Source organism: Rhinolophus hipposideros, assembly GCF_964194185.1.
Source record: "Rhinolophus hipposideros genome assembly, chromosome: 13".
Lineage (NCBI taxonomy): Eukaryota > Metazoa > Chordata > Mammalia > Chiroptera > Rhinolophidae > Rhinolophus > Rhinolophus hipposideros.
This window is the reverse complement of record NC_138059.1, coordinates 28,600,717-28,618,711: the sequence shown is the minus strand read 5'-3', so window position 1 is coordinate 28,618,711 and position 17,995 is coordinate 28,600,717. Positions and strand designations below refer to the sequence as shown.

Genomic DNA, 17,995 nt, shown 5'->3' with positions numbered 1-17,995 from the left:
GTTAATCATTCCCCGTTTACCTGATTATTTTTAATCATTCCCCATTTACCTGATTATTTCTTTCTCTTGACTAATTGCATTGGCTAGAAACCAGTACAATTCTGAATGGAAGTGGTGAGAGCAGACATCCTTGTCTAGTTCTTGATCTTAGGGAGAAAGCATTTTGTCTTTAAGTATCAAAAATTATGTTAGCTATCAGGTTTTCATAGATGCTATCTTCCTAATTTTGAGTTTATTTTTAACATAGGAAATAGATATTGGATTATGTCAAGGGCTTTTTCTCCATTAGTTGAGATGAAACGTGTTTTTTTTATTGTTTTTAAAAAAGTTTTATTAAAATATGGCTTATATATAATATATTAGTTTCAGGTGTACACAACAGTTATTCATGATTTATATACTTAAAGAAGTGATCACCGTAAGTCCAGCAACCACCTGATACTGTAGTATCACAATATTATTGACTATATTCCCCATGCTATACATTACATCCCCAGGACTTACTTGTTTTATACCTGGAAATTTGAACCTCTTATTCTCCTTTTCTTACCCCCCCTTTAAAAATTTTTCAATTACAGTTGACATTCAGTATTATTTTATATTAACTTTAGTTGTACAGCATAGTGGTTAGACATTTATATAATTTAAGAAGTGATACCCCTGATTAGTCTAGTATCTACCTGCCACTATACATAGTTATTACCATATTATTCACTACCATGTTTCCCCCAAAATAAGAACTAGCCGGACAATCAGCTCTAATGCATCTTTTGGAGCAAAAATTAATATAAGATCTGGTCTTATTCTGTATTATATATCATATCATGTCATATCATATCATATTGTACTATATAAGACCCGGTCTTATTTTACTATATATTACATATACTATGTAAAGGTCTTATATACTATATAAGACTGGGTCTTATATTAATTTTTGCTCCAAAAGACACATTAGAGCTGGTGGTCCAGCTAGGTCTTATTTTTGGGGAAACACGGTCTATTTTCTGTGCTTTACTTTATAGCCCCATGACTATTTTGTAACTACCAATTTGTACTTCTTAATTCCTTCATTTTTTTCACCCTGTCCCCCAACCCTCCTCCCATCTATTACTCTAATAAATCAAGTAGCCATATGACACTGTACATAATTATTACAGTATTATTGACTATATTCCTTGTGCTATACTCTACATCCCCATGACTACTTTGACCAATTTGTACTTCTTAATCCCTTTCCTTTTTTCACCCATTCCCAAATCCCCTCACATCTGACAACCATCAACATGTTCCTGTATCTATGAATTTGTTTTTGTTTTGTTAGTTTTTTGTTTGTTTTTTTGTTCTTTAGGTTCCATATACTGGTATAAGTGAAATCACATTGCATCTGTCTTTCTTTCTCTGACATACTTCACTCATCACAATGCCCTCCAGGTCCGTCCACGCTGCTGCAGATGGTGAGAACCCATTCTCCTTCATGGCCAAACAATATTCCTTTATATATATATATATATATATATATATATATATATATATATATATATATATATAACCTACACTTTATCCATTCATCCATCGATGCACAACCCAGGCTGACTACACATCTCAGCCATTGTAAACAAAGCTGTAATGGACATATGGATGCACATATCCCCTCAAAGTAGTGTTTTAGGTTTCTTTGGATAAATACCCCAAAGTGGGATTGCTGGGTCCTTCTTTGTTTCTTGTTATAGCCTTTGTTTTAAAGTCTATTTTGTCTGGTATAAGTATTGCTACTCCAGATTTTTTTTTTGGATTCCATTTTCATGAAATAACTTTTTCCATCCCTTTACTTACTTTCAGTCTCTGTGTGTCTTTCATTCTGAAGTGAGTCTCTTTTAGGCAGCATATGTAAGGGCTTTGTTTTTTTCTTACCCATTCAGCCATCCTGTATTTTTGATTGGAACATTTAATCAACTTACATTAAAAGCAATTGTTGATAGACATGTATTATTGTATTTTATTATTCATATTTTTTGTCTTAAAGAAGTCCCTCTAAAATTCCTTGTAATACTGGTTTGGTGGTGATGAACCCTTTAGCTTTTTTTTTGCCTGTGTAGCTCTTTATCTGTACTTCAATTCTAAATGATAGCTTTGCTGGGTGGAGTAGTCTTGGTTGTAGGTTCTTGGTTTTCATCACTTCAAATATTTTGTGCCAATTCTTTCTGGACTGCAAAGTTTCTTTTGAGAAATAAGCTCACAGTTTTATGGGAGCTCCCTTGTACATAACCAGCTGCTTTTTCCTGATGCTTTTAAGATTCTTTGTCTTTAACACTTGGCATTTTAATTATGATGTGTCTTGGTGTGCACCTATGTGGGCTTATCTTGTTTGGGACTCTGCACTTCCTGGGCTTGTAGGTCTATTTCTTTCACCAGGTTAGGGAAGTTTTCAGTCATTATTTCTTCAAATACGTTTTCAGTTTTTTGTTGTGTCTGTTCTTCTTCTGATACCCCTTTCAGATGTTGGTATGCTTGATGTTGTCCCAGAGGCCCCTTAAACTTTCCTCATTTTTATGGATCTTTTTTTTCTTTTTGCTGTTCTGATTGGGTGTTTTCTGCTACCTTATCTTCTAAATTGTTGATTTGATCCTCTGCTTCATCTGTTCTACTGTTGATTCTCTGGAAGATATTGTTCATTCCATTATTGTATTCTTTATTTCTGACTTGTTCTTATTTATGTTTTCCATCATCATTTTTATGTTTCCTATCTCTTTGTTGAAGTTTTTTCAAGAGGAATGAGCACAGCCTTTATCGATTCTGCCATCTGACCGGAAATCTCTTTTCTTTCTTTGTTAATATGGTGAACTACATTGATTGATTTTGAAATGTTAAACCAACTCTGAATTTTGGGGATAAATCCCATTTGGTTGTGAGGGATTAGCCCTTTTATACGAGGTGTGACAATTAAGTTCAAGAACTTGCCACCATGCGCTTACATTGGCAGCACTGTACAAACAGCTCGGTAAGGTTTCATAACGTTGGTATATCGGTGTTCCATTGCTGTGTTCATGTCGACGTGTGGCAGTGTCTTGCTGAGTGGCATTCATTATTGTTGTTGCATGTTTTTTGTGCTTTCATGAGAATGCCTGAGCTTGAATTAGAGTAATGAACAAACCTTAAATTTCATCTTAAACTTGGCAAGAGTGGAAGTGAAATCAGGGGCATGTTAGTCCAAGTTTATGGGCATAATGCCATGTAGAAATTGGCAGTAAATGTTTTTCTGAGGGGAGAGAACGTATCACTGAGGAAGCGAGGTCAGGGCAGCCAAAAATGAGCAGAATTGATGAAAACATTGCAAGAATTCATTGGATTGTGTGTCAAAATCATCAGATGACTGTGAGAAGCGTAGCAGACCAAATAAACATTGATAGAGAAACAGTAAAATCTTAACTGAAAATCTTGGCATGAGAAAGGAATGTGCAAAAATGGTCCTGAAGGAGCTCACCGATGAACAAAAGGAGAGTCGAAGTTTGCTGAGACCTTTTAGAGAGGCAAGACGATATTTTGGGCCGTGTTATCACTGGTGATGAAACATGGATGTATCAATACGACCTTGAAACAAAGCATCAAAGTGCACAATGGAAGTCAGCCAATTCTCCATGATCGAAAAAATTCCATCAGTCCAAATCAAGAGTCAAAATGATGTTGCCAACATCATTTATGATATCATATTTTGATATCAGAGAGATCATTCATTATGAATTTGTACCAACTGGACAAACAGTTAACCAAGTTTACTATTTGGAAGTGCTAAAAATGCTGTGTGAAAAAGTTAGATGAAAACAACCTGAAGTTTTCACCAACAATTCATGGCTCTTGCATCACAAGAATGCACCAGCTCACACAGGACTGTCTGTGTGGGAGTTTTTAGCCAGTCAACAAATAATTGTGTTGGAACACCCTCCCTACTCACCTGATCTGGAACCCAATGACTTGTTTCTTTACTGGAAGATAAAAGAAATATTGAAAGGAAGACATTTTGATGACACTCAGGACATCAAGGGTAATACGACTACAGCTCTGATGGCCATTCCGGAAAGAGTTCCAAAATTGCTTTAAAGGGTGGACTAGGCGCGGGAATTGGTCCATAGCTTACCAAGGGGAACACTTTGAAGGTGAATGTAGTGATATTCAGCAGTGAGGTATGTAGCACCTTTTCTGGATGAGTTCACGAATGTAATTTCCGACCTCGTTGATTAATGGCTTTGGTTTGATAATTTTTTTTCTTTACAATTTCTGCTATGTGTATGAGGGTAGTTTTCTTGTAATGTCTTTTATTTTGCATTTTTTATTATTAAAAAAATCAGTGTAATGCTGGCCTGATAGAATGAGTTGGCTAATATTGCCTCTGCTTAAGTGTTTAGAAGAGTTTGTGTAGAATTAGTATTATTAATCCTTTAATGTTTGGTAGATATTACTTATCCTTTAATGTTTGGTAGATTTTACCAGTGTAGCCATCTAGGCATGCAGTTTCACTTGTTGGGAAGGTTTTAAAGAACAGTTTCAATTTCTTTAATAAATATTTGATTATTCATGTTATTTACTTTTTTCTTGAATGAACTTTGGTAGTTTCTTTTAAGGAGTTTGTCCAGTTTCTCATAAGTTTTTGAATTTATTGGCATAAACTTGTTCACAGTATTCCATTTGTATTCTTTTTATATGTGTAGAATGTGTAATGATGTCATCTCTTTCATTCCTGATGTTTGTAATTCATGGTTCCTTTTCCAGTCTTATTAGATATTTATCACTTTTATTTATCAAATAACCAGCTTTTGGTTTTGTTGATTTTCTCTGTTGTTGATTTTGTGTTTGACCTTTATTACCTTATATCTCTGAAAAGAAGACTGGGTCTTATATGAATTTTTGCTCCAAAAGATGCATTAGGGCTTATTTTCAGGGGGTGTCTTATTTTTTCATGTACAACAATGTACATTTATTCATGTACAACAATCTACATTTATTCACTTATTCATGTACAAAACCTACATTTATTCAAATACAGTCATGTCATCTTCTGTAACAGCATCATAACTGTCCAAACCCCGAATTCCGGCTTGAATTTCTTGCGACTCCGTTTCCTGTAGAACCATTGGCCCCAATCTCTCATGTCCAGCAATAGAGCTCTCCTTCAATGAGCACTTCTTGTCCATGTAGCCTGCTCGTAGTGCATTGGCAACACAGCTGTCAGCGATTTTTATCCCATGAATTCTTCACCCAAGTCACGACCTCTTGCAGGCTGGTGTTCACAAAGTTTCCACGCTGATTTCTCTCCATTCTACTTTCAGTGTAGTCATTGATTTCCATGTGCAAATGGTCCTTGAATGGATTGTTTATTGCAATATCAAGAGTCTGAAGATAGGCAGTCATTCCTGTGGGAATCATTATTTGATCCATTCTTCTCTCCGCAAGGAAGTTTTTCCTGTCTTTAGCCCGGTGAGTGCTGGCTGAATCCCAGACTAGCAGATCTCTTTGGCCACCTCGCAAAACAAGTGGCAGCATTAAATCGACCCACTTCCTTATAACTGCTTGTGTGTACCAAGCTTTTTTGGTTCAAGAAAATAAACACCTGAAACGTGTTCAATCTTATCTTTCTTGTCCTTAGTGATGATTAGAGGTGGGGCTTTCTTTCCACCCAGACGAATTGCCAAAATACAGGTAACACATGCACTTTCGTAACCAGTGGAGGGAATGTAGATTTATGAGGCACCCTCTGATCAATTGTTGTTTGAGCTCCTTGGCGCATAAACACTGCAGTTTCATTTATAGCAATCATGTTGGAGAGTTGGTATTTAGAAAAGTTGATGCCATCACGTTTAATAACTTCAGTATCTTCCAGCTTGAACAGTGTTGTCGATCTTAGAGACAGTTCATATCGCTGAAGGAAGCCATCTAGCGAGTGTTGTGATGCTTTGAATTCTTCTGAGGATATTTCTAACTGTAGTGCCATTGCAAAGGCAAATGCTTGAATATCAGCCCTGCACACAACCAAAGCCTTTGCTCTCCTGTCAGCAGTCCATTCGCAGATGATGTATTCCAGCTCAGGAAAGGTTGCCGACCTGATCCACAGTTGTGCTTCTTAGCATTTCCCTCGCCCACCTGTTGACTGAAATTTTTGTACTCTGCTCGCCATTTTCGGCCCTATCAGAGATCCAACTTCTCTTCTCTTTGCAGAAAGCCGTAAAATTCTTGCCCTGGTAAGATTCCTTTCTTGACTCGACAGAATAGCCTTTTCTTTTTGTACTCATCTTGTCTGGGAGTCAAAATATTATTCTCTTTAAATCTACCATTAAATCAAGTGTTAATTGAAGACTTATGAGACAGGGGTGGCAACAAAAATGATGATAGTTAAGAATGATGGTCCACACAAAAGCAACAAAAAATTGCAGGCACCAAAATTTAGAAAACGTTTATTTCACATGAGTGCATTAAGTGCGTCCATTACAACACACGATGTATTGGATGATGAAGATTCATATTAGACACAACCACATCCGTTCATTATCAAGTGTATATGTTATTTGTGTATTGTGTCTGCACTCTGATTGGTCATTCAGCAATAAGTCTCGAGTTCATGTGTTTACCTCTCGTCCAAAGGTGCCTGCTTGGGTATTTACAAATACTTAAATATAATTTATAGCATTTATTTTAAGTATTAATGTCATTAATGTTATTTATTTATATTTAATTATATATTAGTATTATTATTTTATAATTCAGTACGTCCATCATGTGTTGCAAGGGACGTACTAAATGCATCTGTCTGGCTGACAGTCTTAACTGGGGCTTAATTTTGGGGTAGGACTTATATTAGGCGCATCCTGAAAAATCATGCTAGGGCTTGTTTTTCGGTTAGGTCTTATTTTCGGGGAAATACGGTATTTCCTTCTGCTTACTTTGGGTTTAATTTTCTCTTTTACTGTTTTTTTTAAGGTGGATGTTGAAGTCATTGCTTTGAGACTTCTTTTCTAATGTGGCACCCTATGCTGTCAATTCCCCCTAGATACTTGCTTCAATGGCATCCCGCAAAATCTGCTATATTGTCTTTTTATTTTTATTCAGTTAAAAATATTTTATAATTTTCTGTTTTTTCTTCGACCCATGGATAATTTACAAGTATGTTGTTTGTTTTCCAAATATTCGGGGGTTTCCAAAGATCTTTCTATTAATGATTTTTAACTTAATTCTGTTGTAGTCCCAGAATATACTTTGTATGCCTTGAGTCCTTTGAAATGTGTTGATACTTACTGTGTGGCCCAGATGTGATTTATTTTGGTAAGTGTTCTGTGTGCACTTAAAAGGAATGTAAGTTCTGCTATTTTTGGACAGAGTGTTTTTAAATGTTCATTAGTTCAAGTTAGTTAATAGAGTTGTTCAAGTCTACTGTATCTTTGTTGATTTTATTTATCTTCTCAATTATTAAGAGAGTTGTGTTGAAATATGCAACTATACTTGGATTTGTCTGTTTCTTCTTGAAGTTCTATCAGTTTTTATTTCATATAGTTTTAAGCTCTGTTTTTAGGTGCATAAATGTTTAGAAACACTATGTTTTTTTAGTTAATTGACCTTTTTATCATTAAGTGACTTTCTTTACTCCTGGTAATATTCTTTGCTCTGAGATTAATTTTTTCTAATGTAATTATATCCATTCCAACTTTCTTTCTATTGGGTAGTATTAACTTGGTTTATGTTTTTCTATTCTTTTATGTTAAGCTCATTTGTATCTTTATAATTAAAGTACTTTTCTTATAATCAGCATGTAATTGGATCTTACTTTGTTATCCAGTTTTACAATCTGTGTGTTTTAATTGATTGTTTAGAGAATTTACATTTAATGTGATTACTGACATGATTAAATTTTATTGTAATATTTTGCTTGTTTTCTACTTGTATCCTCTGATCTTTATTTACATCTTTTCAGTCTTCTTTTGGATTAACAAAGTATATTTTATGACTCTATTTTATCTCCTTTGTTGGATCATTAGCTATAACTTTTGTTTTGTTATTTTATTAACAGCTTTAAGATTTATAGTATACATCTTTAAATTATCATAGTCAACCATAACTCATATTATACCATTTCACATATAGTGTTCGAAAATTACAATAGTGTAATTTCATTTCTCCCCTTTGGATTTTGTTGTTGGTTTCATATTCGTATATTTTACTTTTACCTATTTTATAAACCTCACAGTGCATTGTTATTCCTTTTGTTTAAACTTTTTACCGTTTCAAATAATGAGAGAAGTAATGGATATTTGCTTTTGTCATTACCATTTCTAGTACTAGTCATTTCTTTTTGTGGATCTGTATTTGTATCTGGAATCATATTTTATCTGCCTGAAGGCATTCTTTCAATATTTTTTGTAGTGGAAGTCTGTTAGTAATGAATGCCTTCAACTTTTTGTGCTGAAAATTCTGCCTTTTTTAAAAAGACATTTTTGCTGGGTATAGAATTGTAGATTCACAATTATTTTCTTTCAATATTTTAAAGATGTTGCTTCATGCCTTCTCCCTTTCACTGTTTCCAATGAGAAGTATGATATCATCTCACCTTTGTTTCCTTTTATATAATGTGTCTTTTTTCTCTAGCTGCTTTTAAGATTTTCTTTTTATCACTAGTTATGTGCAATTTAATTATGACATTTCTTGTGATATTTTTCTTTGTTTCTTGTGTTTGGAGTTTTTTGAGCATTTTGGATCTGTGAGTTTATAGCTTTGGAAAATTTTGGCCATTATTTCTTCAAGTATTTTTGCTGGCTCCCCCTTTCCTCTCTTTCAGGGACTTCCATTACCCATATGTTAGGCTGCTTAAAATTGTCCTACTCACCTCTGTTCTTTTCATTAAACCAAATTTTATTTGTGTGTGTTTTTGTTATATTTTCTATTGTATGTCTTAAAGTTTACTAATCTTTTCTTCTGCAATATCATATCTGTTGTTAATATCATTTGATGACATCTTTCATTTTAGACATTGTATTTTTCAATTACAGACCTTCAGTTTGGACATTTTTATATCTTTCCAAATCTACTTAACTTTTTAAACATATAGAATACACACTCCCTAATAACTTTTAATGTCATCCTCGGCTAATTCTAACGTCTCTGTTAGTTTTGGATTGATTGAATATTCTCGTTTTTTTTTTTTGACTTTTTGCATGTTTGATATCTTATGTTGGGTGCCAGGCATTGTAAGTGTTACTTTGTTGGGTGCTGGATATCTTTGTGTTCCTGTAACTCTTCTTTAGCTTTGTTTTAGGATGCAGTTATGTGGTAATAATTTGACACTTCTCTGTCTTGCTTTTAGGATTTGTTAGATGAATATGGAGCAGTGCTCAGTTTAGCACCAATTATTCTCTTCTATTAAGGCAAGGCTTTCTTGCATACTTTAACCAATGCCTGACCAATTATGTCTTTTTCTAGTCTTGCAGGTGGGAACAGCCACTGTTCTCTCTAATCCTTTTAGATGACTTTTTTTCTACTGTTGGTTATTTTCTCACATGCATGTTCACTGATCATTACTCAGCTGAATGCATGAAAGTACCCTCTACAGATCTCTGGGATTCTCTCTCAGTCCATCTTTCTCTTCTCTCTGGTAACTTGTCCTGTGAAATCTAGCTGTGTTGTTCTCCTGAGACTCTCAGTTTTAATCCCTTCTACTCTGGATGTCTGCCAAGCTGAACTTCAGCTCCTCCATACTGTTCTGCTTCCTGAAGTCTTTCAAAGCACTAAGCTGGGGACAATTGTAGAGCTTCTCATATTTGTTTCTATCTTTTAGCTACCACTGTCTTTTGTTGCTCAATATCCAGTGTTTTGGAAACCATTCTTTCATGTATTTTGTTTGTTTTTTTCAAGCAGGTGGAGAAATCTAGTCCTTGCTACCCCATTTAGGCCATACACAGAAGTGTCTAATAACATCTGATAATAGTTTGCTTGAAAATATATTTCTTGATTTCTAACATGGGGTCCCTATATGCTGAGCAAAATTTTAGTCAATAAGTTAAGTACAGTGAAAAATTGAAATATCCCTTGAAAATCTGTTGCATTGCGATCAACTATAAAACTCTGTATGTTGTGTATTAACCTGTCTATGTTGTACATTAACCTGATAGACATAGTTTATGGAAGAAGTACTCCCCAGCTTTCTTATATTTATTTTTAGAGGAATGTGTCAAGGGAATAAAATGTAAAAAATAATTTAGAGTTTAACTCAAGAAAGATATCTCTGGATTTCTTTTATTATTTTTTCTACATTTTCATTCAGAAGAGAAAACTCTCATAAGAGCATCATATTTCATTTCTTTTGAATGTTTTATATTCAAAAAAAGTGTTCTTTTGAATGATATATACTATATATATAAAAGTTGTTTATATTCTAAATTAAAAGTATATTCAGTTCAATTTCTTTGATACATGATCATGATGTATCATGATACATGATCATGATACATATGTCCAGCTGCCTTCTGTAATAGAAGAAGGGTTTTGCTTTTGATAGACGCTGAATACATTTCTTTGATTTATTATAACCCCAAAGGATTAAGCTCAGTGAAATTTGGCCAGACTATTCTTAGGAAGAAAAATAATGACAACACTAACATTTTATAGCTTAAAATTTAATTAAAAGCTGATTAAAATATTAATTTAGTTATTTTTTTAAGAATCAAGATTAAATAACCTTTTGTTTTAATTTTGAGGCTTTTTCATGTGTAGCCATCCCTAACAATTAATTAACTCTTTGAATACATGTAGGATACAGAGAAAATAAATGAAGTGCAGGACATATGGAAATTTCAATACAATAAGATTTTATGAAATATTGCTTCCATTTATTTCCTTTTAGGTTGATACCTCTTTAACAAATAAAAGCTATATATTTAGTCAAGTTTAAAAATAATGACTATTGGGAGAAATTATTTTGTAATCCTAGGATGGTGACTCTAGCTAGGAAAGACATTAAAGAAAATTTACAGATAGTATTATTTTAAGCTTCAAAATGCAGCAACATTAATTTTTTTGTTACTTTTTGGTCCAAAAAATAGTTTTCCATCCCCTTAACAGTTAATCTAATATTGGAAAAAATAAATGTTTCAGAATTGAATTGTTTAATTTATAAATGTAAATATATAATATTTTTCTGTCAAAGTATCAGATTTGAAGCAGAATGAATTATAACTTTATGATTATAAAATAAAGTGGTCCTTAAGAAAGTCCTTTAAATATATTGGTATATATATGTTCCAGTGAAAAGATATAAAAATGTCCAAAACTGAAGGTCTGTAATTGAAAACTACAATGTCTAAAATGAAAGACGACATCTAATGATATTAACAACAGATATGACATTGCAGAAGAAAAGATTAGTAAACTTTAAGACATACAATAGAAAATATTTTAAAAAACACACACAAATAAAATTTGGTTTAATGAAAAGAACAGAGGTGAGTAGGACAATTTTAAGCAGCCTAACATATGGGTAATGGAAGTCCCTAAAAGACATGCTCTAGTGTAAATGAGTCATTAAGTATCATTTATATGAATGGTTTTAATAACCAGTATTTAAATTGTACTGTCAGAGATAAAATAATGATTAGAGTATTATTACAGTCCTCTAGCCAGTTCTTTCTTTAATTTCAAGTCACTGTGATTACGTGGAAGTCTGTAGCTAGTATGCTAGTACAGTATGAAATTATTCCTCATACACCCAATATATGAATTTTCTTTTAGACTTCATAGAATTACTACATACCATTTATTGGGAAAATTTTGACATTCTCCAGAAAAAGCGAGGCATACGCTGAGAAAATTAGGAGAACCAGGTTTTGTTCCTGCTCTGCTGTTATGTGACTTTTGTTTGACGTGTCATTTCATGTCTTAGTGTTTCTGTATTAAAATGTGTAAAATGAAAGCACCAATCTGATTTGTAAGATTTCTCCTGGATTTAACATTTTATAATTTTTAAATTAATGCTAGATTATTCATGCACTTCTTGAAGTGTTTGAAAAGTGTATTCATGTAGCCAAATATTCTGCTTAAATAATTTTTAAAAGGTAATTGGGAAGCTTCATTAATTCTCTTATGTTACTGTGTCTAATATGTTGTGTGATAAGCTTTGGTTTTTATTCCTTCTCACATTTATATAACATGGGAAAGTTGAGGGCACCACTGTGTATAGGAATTTGAGAAATAAGTAAAGCAGGGAAACTTATCAGAATTATATAATTTACAGGACCATCATTAAGTAAGTGGTTTTATCAGGTGGATCCTCAATTTCAAGCTATTAAACCGAATAATCTAGAAAGTGTGAGAATATTCTTGGAGAACAGTTGTAGGAGTTAAAAGGAAAAGAGAGAATTGTTTCCCCTCACTAACGTCAACCTCCCTAATTCTGCAGGATAATGCAGTGACTACGAGAAACAGCCTAACTTGCAGAATTGTAGGACATTTTATACCTACTAATGAACATTAACATTGTGGGAGGAGGTAAAATAAGGTTTCAAACTGAGCATAAAGTAATACAATTTCACCACTTAAATTTGTGCTGAAGACGCATCAGCACTAGTTCTGAAGTGAGACTAAGTTTGAATCCCATCTTCATCACTTACTAGCTATGCGACTTGTACAAGATGCTTAATCTCTCTGCTTCAGTTTCTTTATCTGTAAATAGAAATAATACTACCTATCTTACAAGGCTATTGTGAAGGTATAATGAATTAATATTTGTGAAGCACTTAGACATGTATTTGACGCACAGTGAGTGCTATAGAAGTGTTTTGCAATAATTTTTATGCTTTTAGTTTTTTATGTACTATATATGTGAGGTATTATGTGAGCGGCTTTCACATTTGTTTCGTTGTTCATTTAGATAATCATATTTGTGTATTGGGTTAATATTGTCAACCAAACAATAACCAAACAATAGTTAGTCTGTTACCAAAATGATTTATTCGAGAAAAGGAAAGAGTACTGCAGCAGCATGAGAACAGGCAGACCCAATGAGCCACGTGTACATTCTGCCCTATGCCAAGATGGTGGATATATATATATATATATATATATATATATATACACACACATATATATGGCAGGAAGACAGGAAGTTAGAATCATAGAGCTTTATGAAAAGAAATTAGGACCGTAGAGTTCAAGGAGCTCAGCTGTGCCCACAGATCTCCCAGACTGATTAATTTCCTTAAAGTCCCAGTTCATCTTTATCAGTGTACAGGTAACCCCCATATAACATGGTTGTTAGGTTCCTAAAATGCCATGTTATATGAAACAAAGAACTAGTACAAAAAAGGGGGTTAGGTTCCAAAAATGTTTTAAAAAAATACTACTATACTTTTCTAATTAAGAGAAATGTCTTTATTAAAGCAATTTTCGCCAAAAGTATAACATATTAATATGTAATAAATAATGTTTTCTTCGTCATCATTATTAAGCTCCATTAACCGAGTGCATTTTTTTTGACAAGCTATCTTCATCTTTCTGAACTTAATACTTCATGAACAAAATGGATTTAAAATTCTAATAAATTTTAAAATTCTGCAGTCAAATCTGATACAACATCCATGCCCGAATGAAAATTTTCAAATGAGATATCTTTTGCTCTTGAAAGCTCTTGTTACGTTTTGTGTTGTTCGGGGATTTCCCTTATTTTGAATGAGATATTTTTTGCTCTTAAAAGCTTTTATTACTCTCCATGTTGTTCGGGGATTTCTCTAATTCTCAAACTGTTAGAGTGAAACCGTGTTCTAGAATGCCGTGTTGTGCGAGGGTTTCCCCGAATTCTCAAACTGTGTTAGAGTGAAACTGTGTTATAGAAAGTGCCATGTTATACGGGGGTTACCTGTATGTATGTATGTATGTATGTATGTATGTATGTATGTATGTATGTATTTATTTCTCTCTCTTTCTTTTTTAAAATTAAAGTTTATTGGGGGGACAGTGGATACATAGGTTGGTTATGGAGGGAGAACTGACTGGGTGGTGAACACACAATGTGATATATAGATGATGTATTACAGAATTGTATCAGTGTATTTCATATTGCATACATAGACTGAGTCTGCCATAATGAATATGTATGTAAAATAATCAAACCAATTGTAATCTTTAATCTTTGGATTGAACCATTTAGTCTGTTTTTTTTTTTTTACACAGACTAAATGTAAAGCTGAAGGAAATATCCATGATTTAGATTGAAATTAACTTTTAAAGAAAGTGAATTTAAAATCCAAATTGTCCATTTGTTTAAAATAAAAATACTCCTCTACAGTGGGTTATTATGTATATTTACATGTGATTTTAATTGTCCCTGTGCTAAAGTCCTTGTTAATATTTTATATTTATACATTATCTTTGATTTTCAAGGAACACAATTCCAATTTGATAATTAATGAGATTAATATCATTTGTACAAATACAATGAAACTTCTTACTTAATCATATTGCTAAAATCTGATTAGATTTTGTTTTGTTTTGAATTTCTTTTCTTTTAAAGGCTTGCCAGTTCAAAGAGAGGAACCATCTTGATTAGGGTCATCATCCTCATTCTTCCTTTTTCTTTTAACAATTTTCTCGGGAGATTTTATTCACCCTAATGTACTACATACGCGTGTATGCTGATGGTTTACAGACCCGGTTTCACTAGCCGGATTATTTTTGAGCTCCAGATCCAGCTATATAGCTGCCTACCGAAAATATCTGCTTGGATGCGTTAATAGGCACCTGAAATTTCCTTATATCTACCTGAATCCATTATTTTCCCTAAATCTGCTCCTCTTGGTTGTTTGCCCCCCAAGGAATTGTCCTCTTATCCTCCCAGTTGCCCAAGTTATAAGAGATTCTGGAAGTACTTCTCTCCTCTTTCTCTTCCTCAGTCAAGCTGTAAGGGGCTTTACTTCTCAGTATCTCCTAAATCAGTCTACTTCTTTCCATTCCTCTTGCTATTACTATACGAGTTCATACTACTCTCACATTTGTTTCTTACCCAAAATATTGCAGCAGTTCCTAGTTGTTCTACATGCTCCAGATTTGTCTCCTTCCAATCAGTGTGCACATTGAAGCATACTGAACATTTAATAAGTAACTGATAATATCGTGCCTTATTTATAAATCATATGGTAGGTCTTATGTTTATTTTTTCTTCCTATTGAAAGATAATAAAGATATGATGGCAGTAATATTTCACATATATATTATAGCTAAATTTTCTATGTGTATGTTATAGCTAAATTTGAACTTGTTTTATTTGTTAAGAGAGATTAACTATTAGTAAATTTATTAGTTATGACTTCAATTTTTTCTTAATTTTAAGAAGTTCTGTAATGTGAGTTATCTTGTGAAAGTGTTATGATTCTGAGATTTTGCCAGGTATTAATGCACCATGTTTCCCCGAAAATAAGACCTAGCCAGACAATCTCATGCATCTTTTGGAACAAAAATTAATATAAGACGTGGCATCACATCACATCACATCACATCACATCACAGACCAGACCAGACCAGACCAGACCAGACCAGACCAGACCAGGTCTTATATTATAGTAAAATAAGACCGAGTCTTATATTAATTTTTGCTCCAAAAGATGCATTAGAACTGATTGTCCAGCTGGGTCTTATTTTGGGGGAAACAGGGTAGTTAACCATGAAGAGTTTAGTTCAAACATATCATTTATATAATCTAGCTATTATAAACTGTTTGTATTCCCAATACGCCAGTCTTCTTTGTGCTTTTGTTCCTTTTTCAAATGCCATATTCTTTGCATAAAATGTTCTCCTTTAGTGGTCTTGCTGACATTCTCTTCATATTCTTTAAAGCACTGCTTACATCTCAGAAACCTTCTCTTAATTCTATCTCTAAGTCCTGTTATTTTCTCTATTTGTGTTTCCATAGTGCTTTGCTTTTCCTTTGCATTCAGAACATCTCTGTTCCACAATGATTTATTTTTCTCTCATTATATTTAGTTCCTTGAGGGCAGAAACTAACTTCTAATTTTTTATATATGAGACATCTAGTATAGTGCCTGATACATATATGATAAGTGCTCTGTAAATGATTTTTGTTGGACTAAATGATTGGCAATAGATGTCATTGACTGTGTACAATAGCTTTTATATGATCATTAGCTTTAACATTTGTAACAAAACAATTAAGAACACAGTAATGTAAAGGATGCAATCCTATGTCTTCAATGCAATATCCTATGTTTTAATAGGCTAGAGTATCAGATGTAGAACTACATGCCTGACACTGTGTTGAGAGCTTTCATACTATTTTAATTCTCAAAAAAACCGTATAACATTAATTCTCTATTTTGCATATAAGGCAGTAAAGGTTAGAGAGCTTAAAGAAATTGTATAAGACACACAATTAGTGGGATTTTAACATAAGTCTTTCTGATTACAAAATTTTTTCTCTTAGTCGTGAGTATTATTCTACCACCCATATTTAAGAAAAAGTGCTACCTCAAAACACATGATTTTAATTTTTAGTTTTTGTAATACATCAGGCCATTATTACATTATCATTTTTACTGAATTATTATTTTATAATTAACTGTAGAAAAATGCAACAATCGAGTTTAATTTTATTACATCTAAATATGTTTTCTTGAACAAATCATATATCTTATCCCTTTATTTTCCACATTTACAATATTGGGAAACTATGACCCAAAATTACCACTTGTAATCAGTACTATTTTATCTTTAATGACTTGTTTTAATTAAATGTTTTCTTTTTAGTTATAAAGTTCAGAAGACTTCTAAGTTAATGGAACAGAGATGACTTTCAGAAGCAGTATGCATAGCATATAAAATTAACTTTTGTCTACTTTTGATAGTTTATGATGAAATTAAAGATAAACAGTTATGCTGTGTTTTACTATCTTTGTATATAAAACCTTTTTTCTTAACATTTCTCAGTTTCTCTCTTTGAGTTAATTGAGTATTTAATTGGGATTTTATTTGTGGAAAGAGCATTCTTTTTTTGATGTTTGGGTAGTTAATTAATTTTATAGAAACTATTCCGATTTACATATCTTAAGATATTCTAGCATGCTCTAGCTTGAAATGTATGGAATAAAATTTTCTTTTAAAATGTTTAGATTTCAATCAAAATGTAATTATACTTTTTCAGAATTTTTATTTCACTAACAAACTTTTAAAAACTCTTATTTGTTTTAAGAATGGAATTAATTATTTCTTTTTTGTTTTGTCTTTTTCTGTCCTTTCTAACTTGCTTTCGTGGATATTCACACCAGGAGGACAAAGTGGTTAGAGTCTTTTTTCTGTCTAATATTATTTTTTTTTCTTGTTATTGCTACTTTTAATTTTGTAGCTGTATTTAATTTATATACTTATAAATGTTTTGTTACAGTTGTAGTGCATGATAATTGCTATACATTAAGATATATCTTAAGCATGCTATCTGATTTTACTGAAAAATACTTTATTATATTATAGATGAAACACTGATTATTGGATTCTTAAAAAGTCTTGCCTCTTTAGAACTTAGTATTTTTTTAAGGAGAGCTTATAGCATTTCCCATTATGATAAGAATTTCTTTAATCTTATGTTTCCCTTAACTCATCAATATACCATCATAGTTTTTAAAAGAAGCTTCTGAGTTAGTATAAAGATTCAATCTTTGTAAGAGTAAGTCACAATAACACTGAAATGAATTTTCTGAAGTACTATATATTTGCAGTTGATTATAAGTATTCAATATATTTTTATTTTTCTTAGCAATATGTTTTAGAAATTGGTAAAATGTCTCTTATATCTTCATATAAACATTAGATATAATTGTAATTTAAAAATACTTAGGTATAAAGGATTCGACTATAGCCTTGGTTTTAATATTCTATTAATGTCTGCCCTCAGAGGTTTGATTTGAATTTGGTTCTGCTCTGGAGACTGATGACTTCCTGCAAATATAGATAAAATCTATTC

At 32.6% G+C, this 17,995-nt stretch overlaps 1 protein-coding gene across 39 annotated transcripts in view; it reads left to right on the top strand.

The window, feature by feature from the left end:
- The window catches only part of RIMS2 (regulating synaptic membrane exocytosis 2), a 593,954-nt gene that overhangs the window by 133,739 nt on the left and 442,220 nt on the right, over positions 1-17,995 (top strand). For 24 of the 39 annotated variants that reach the window (XM_081070155.1, XM_081070148.1, XM_081070150.1 and 21 more), the window contains one exon: positions 17,304-17,315. The exons of the other annotated variants lie outside the window; for them this stretch is intronic. In XM_081070155.1, coding sequence (XP_080926281.1) covers positions 17,304-17,315 — 12 coding nt within the window. The remainder of the gene's footprint in view (positions 1-17,303; positions 17,316-17,995) is intronic. 39 annotated transcript variants of the gene reach the window in all.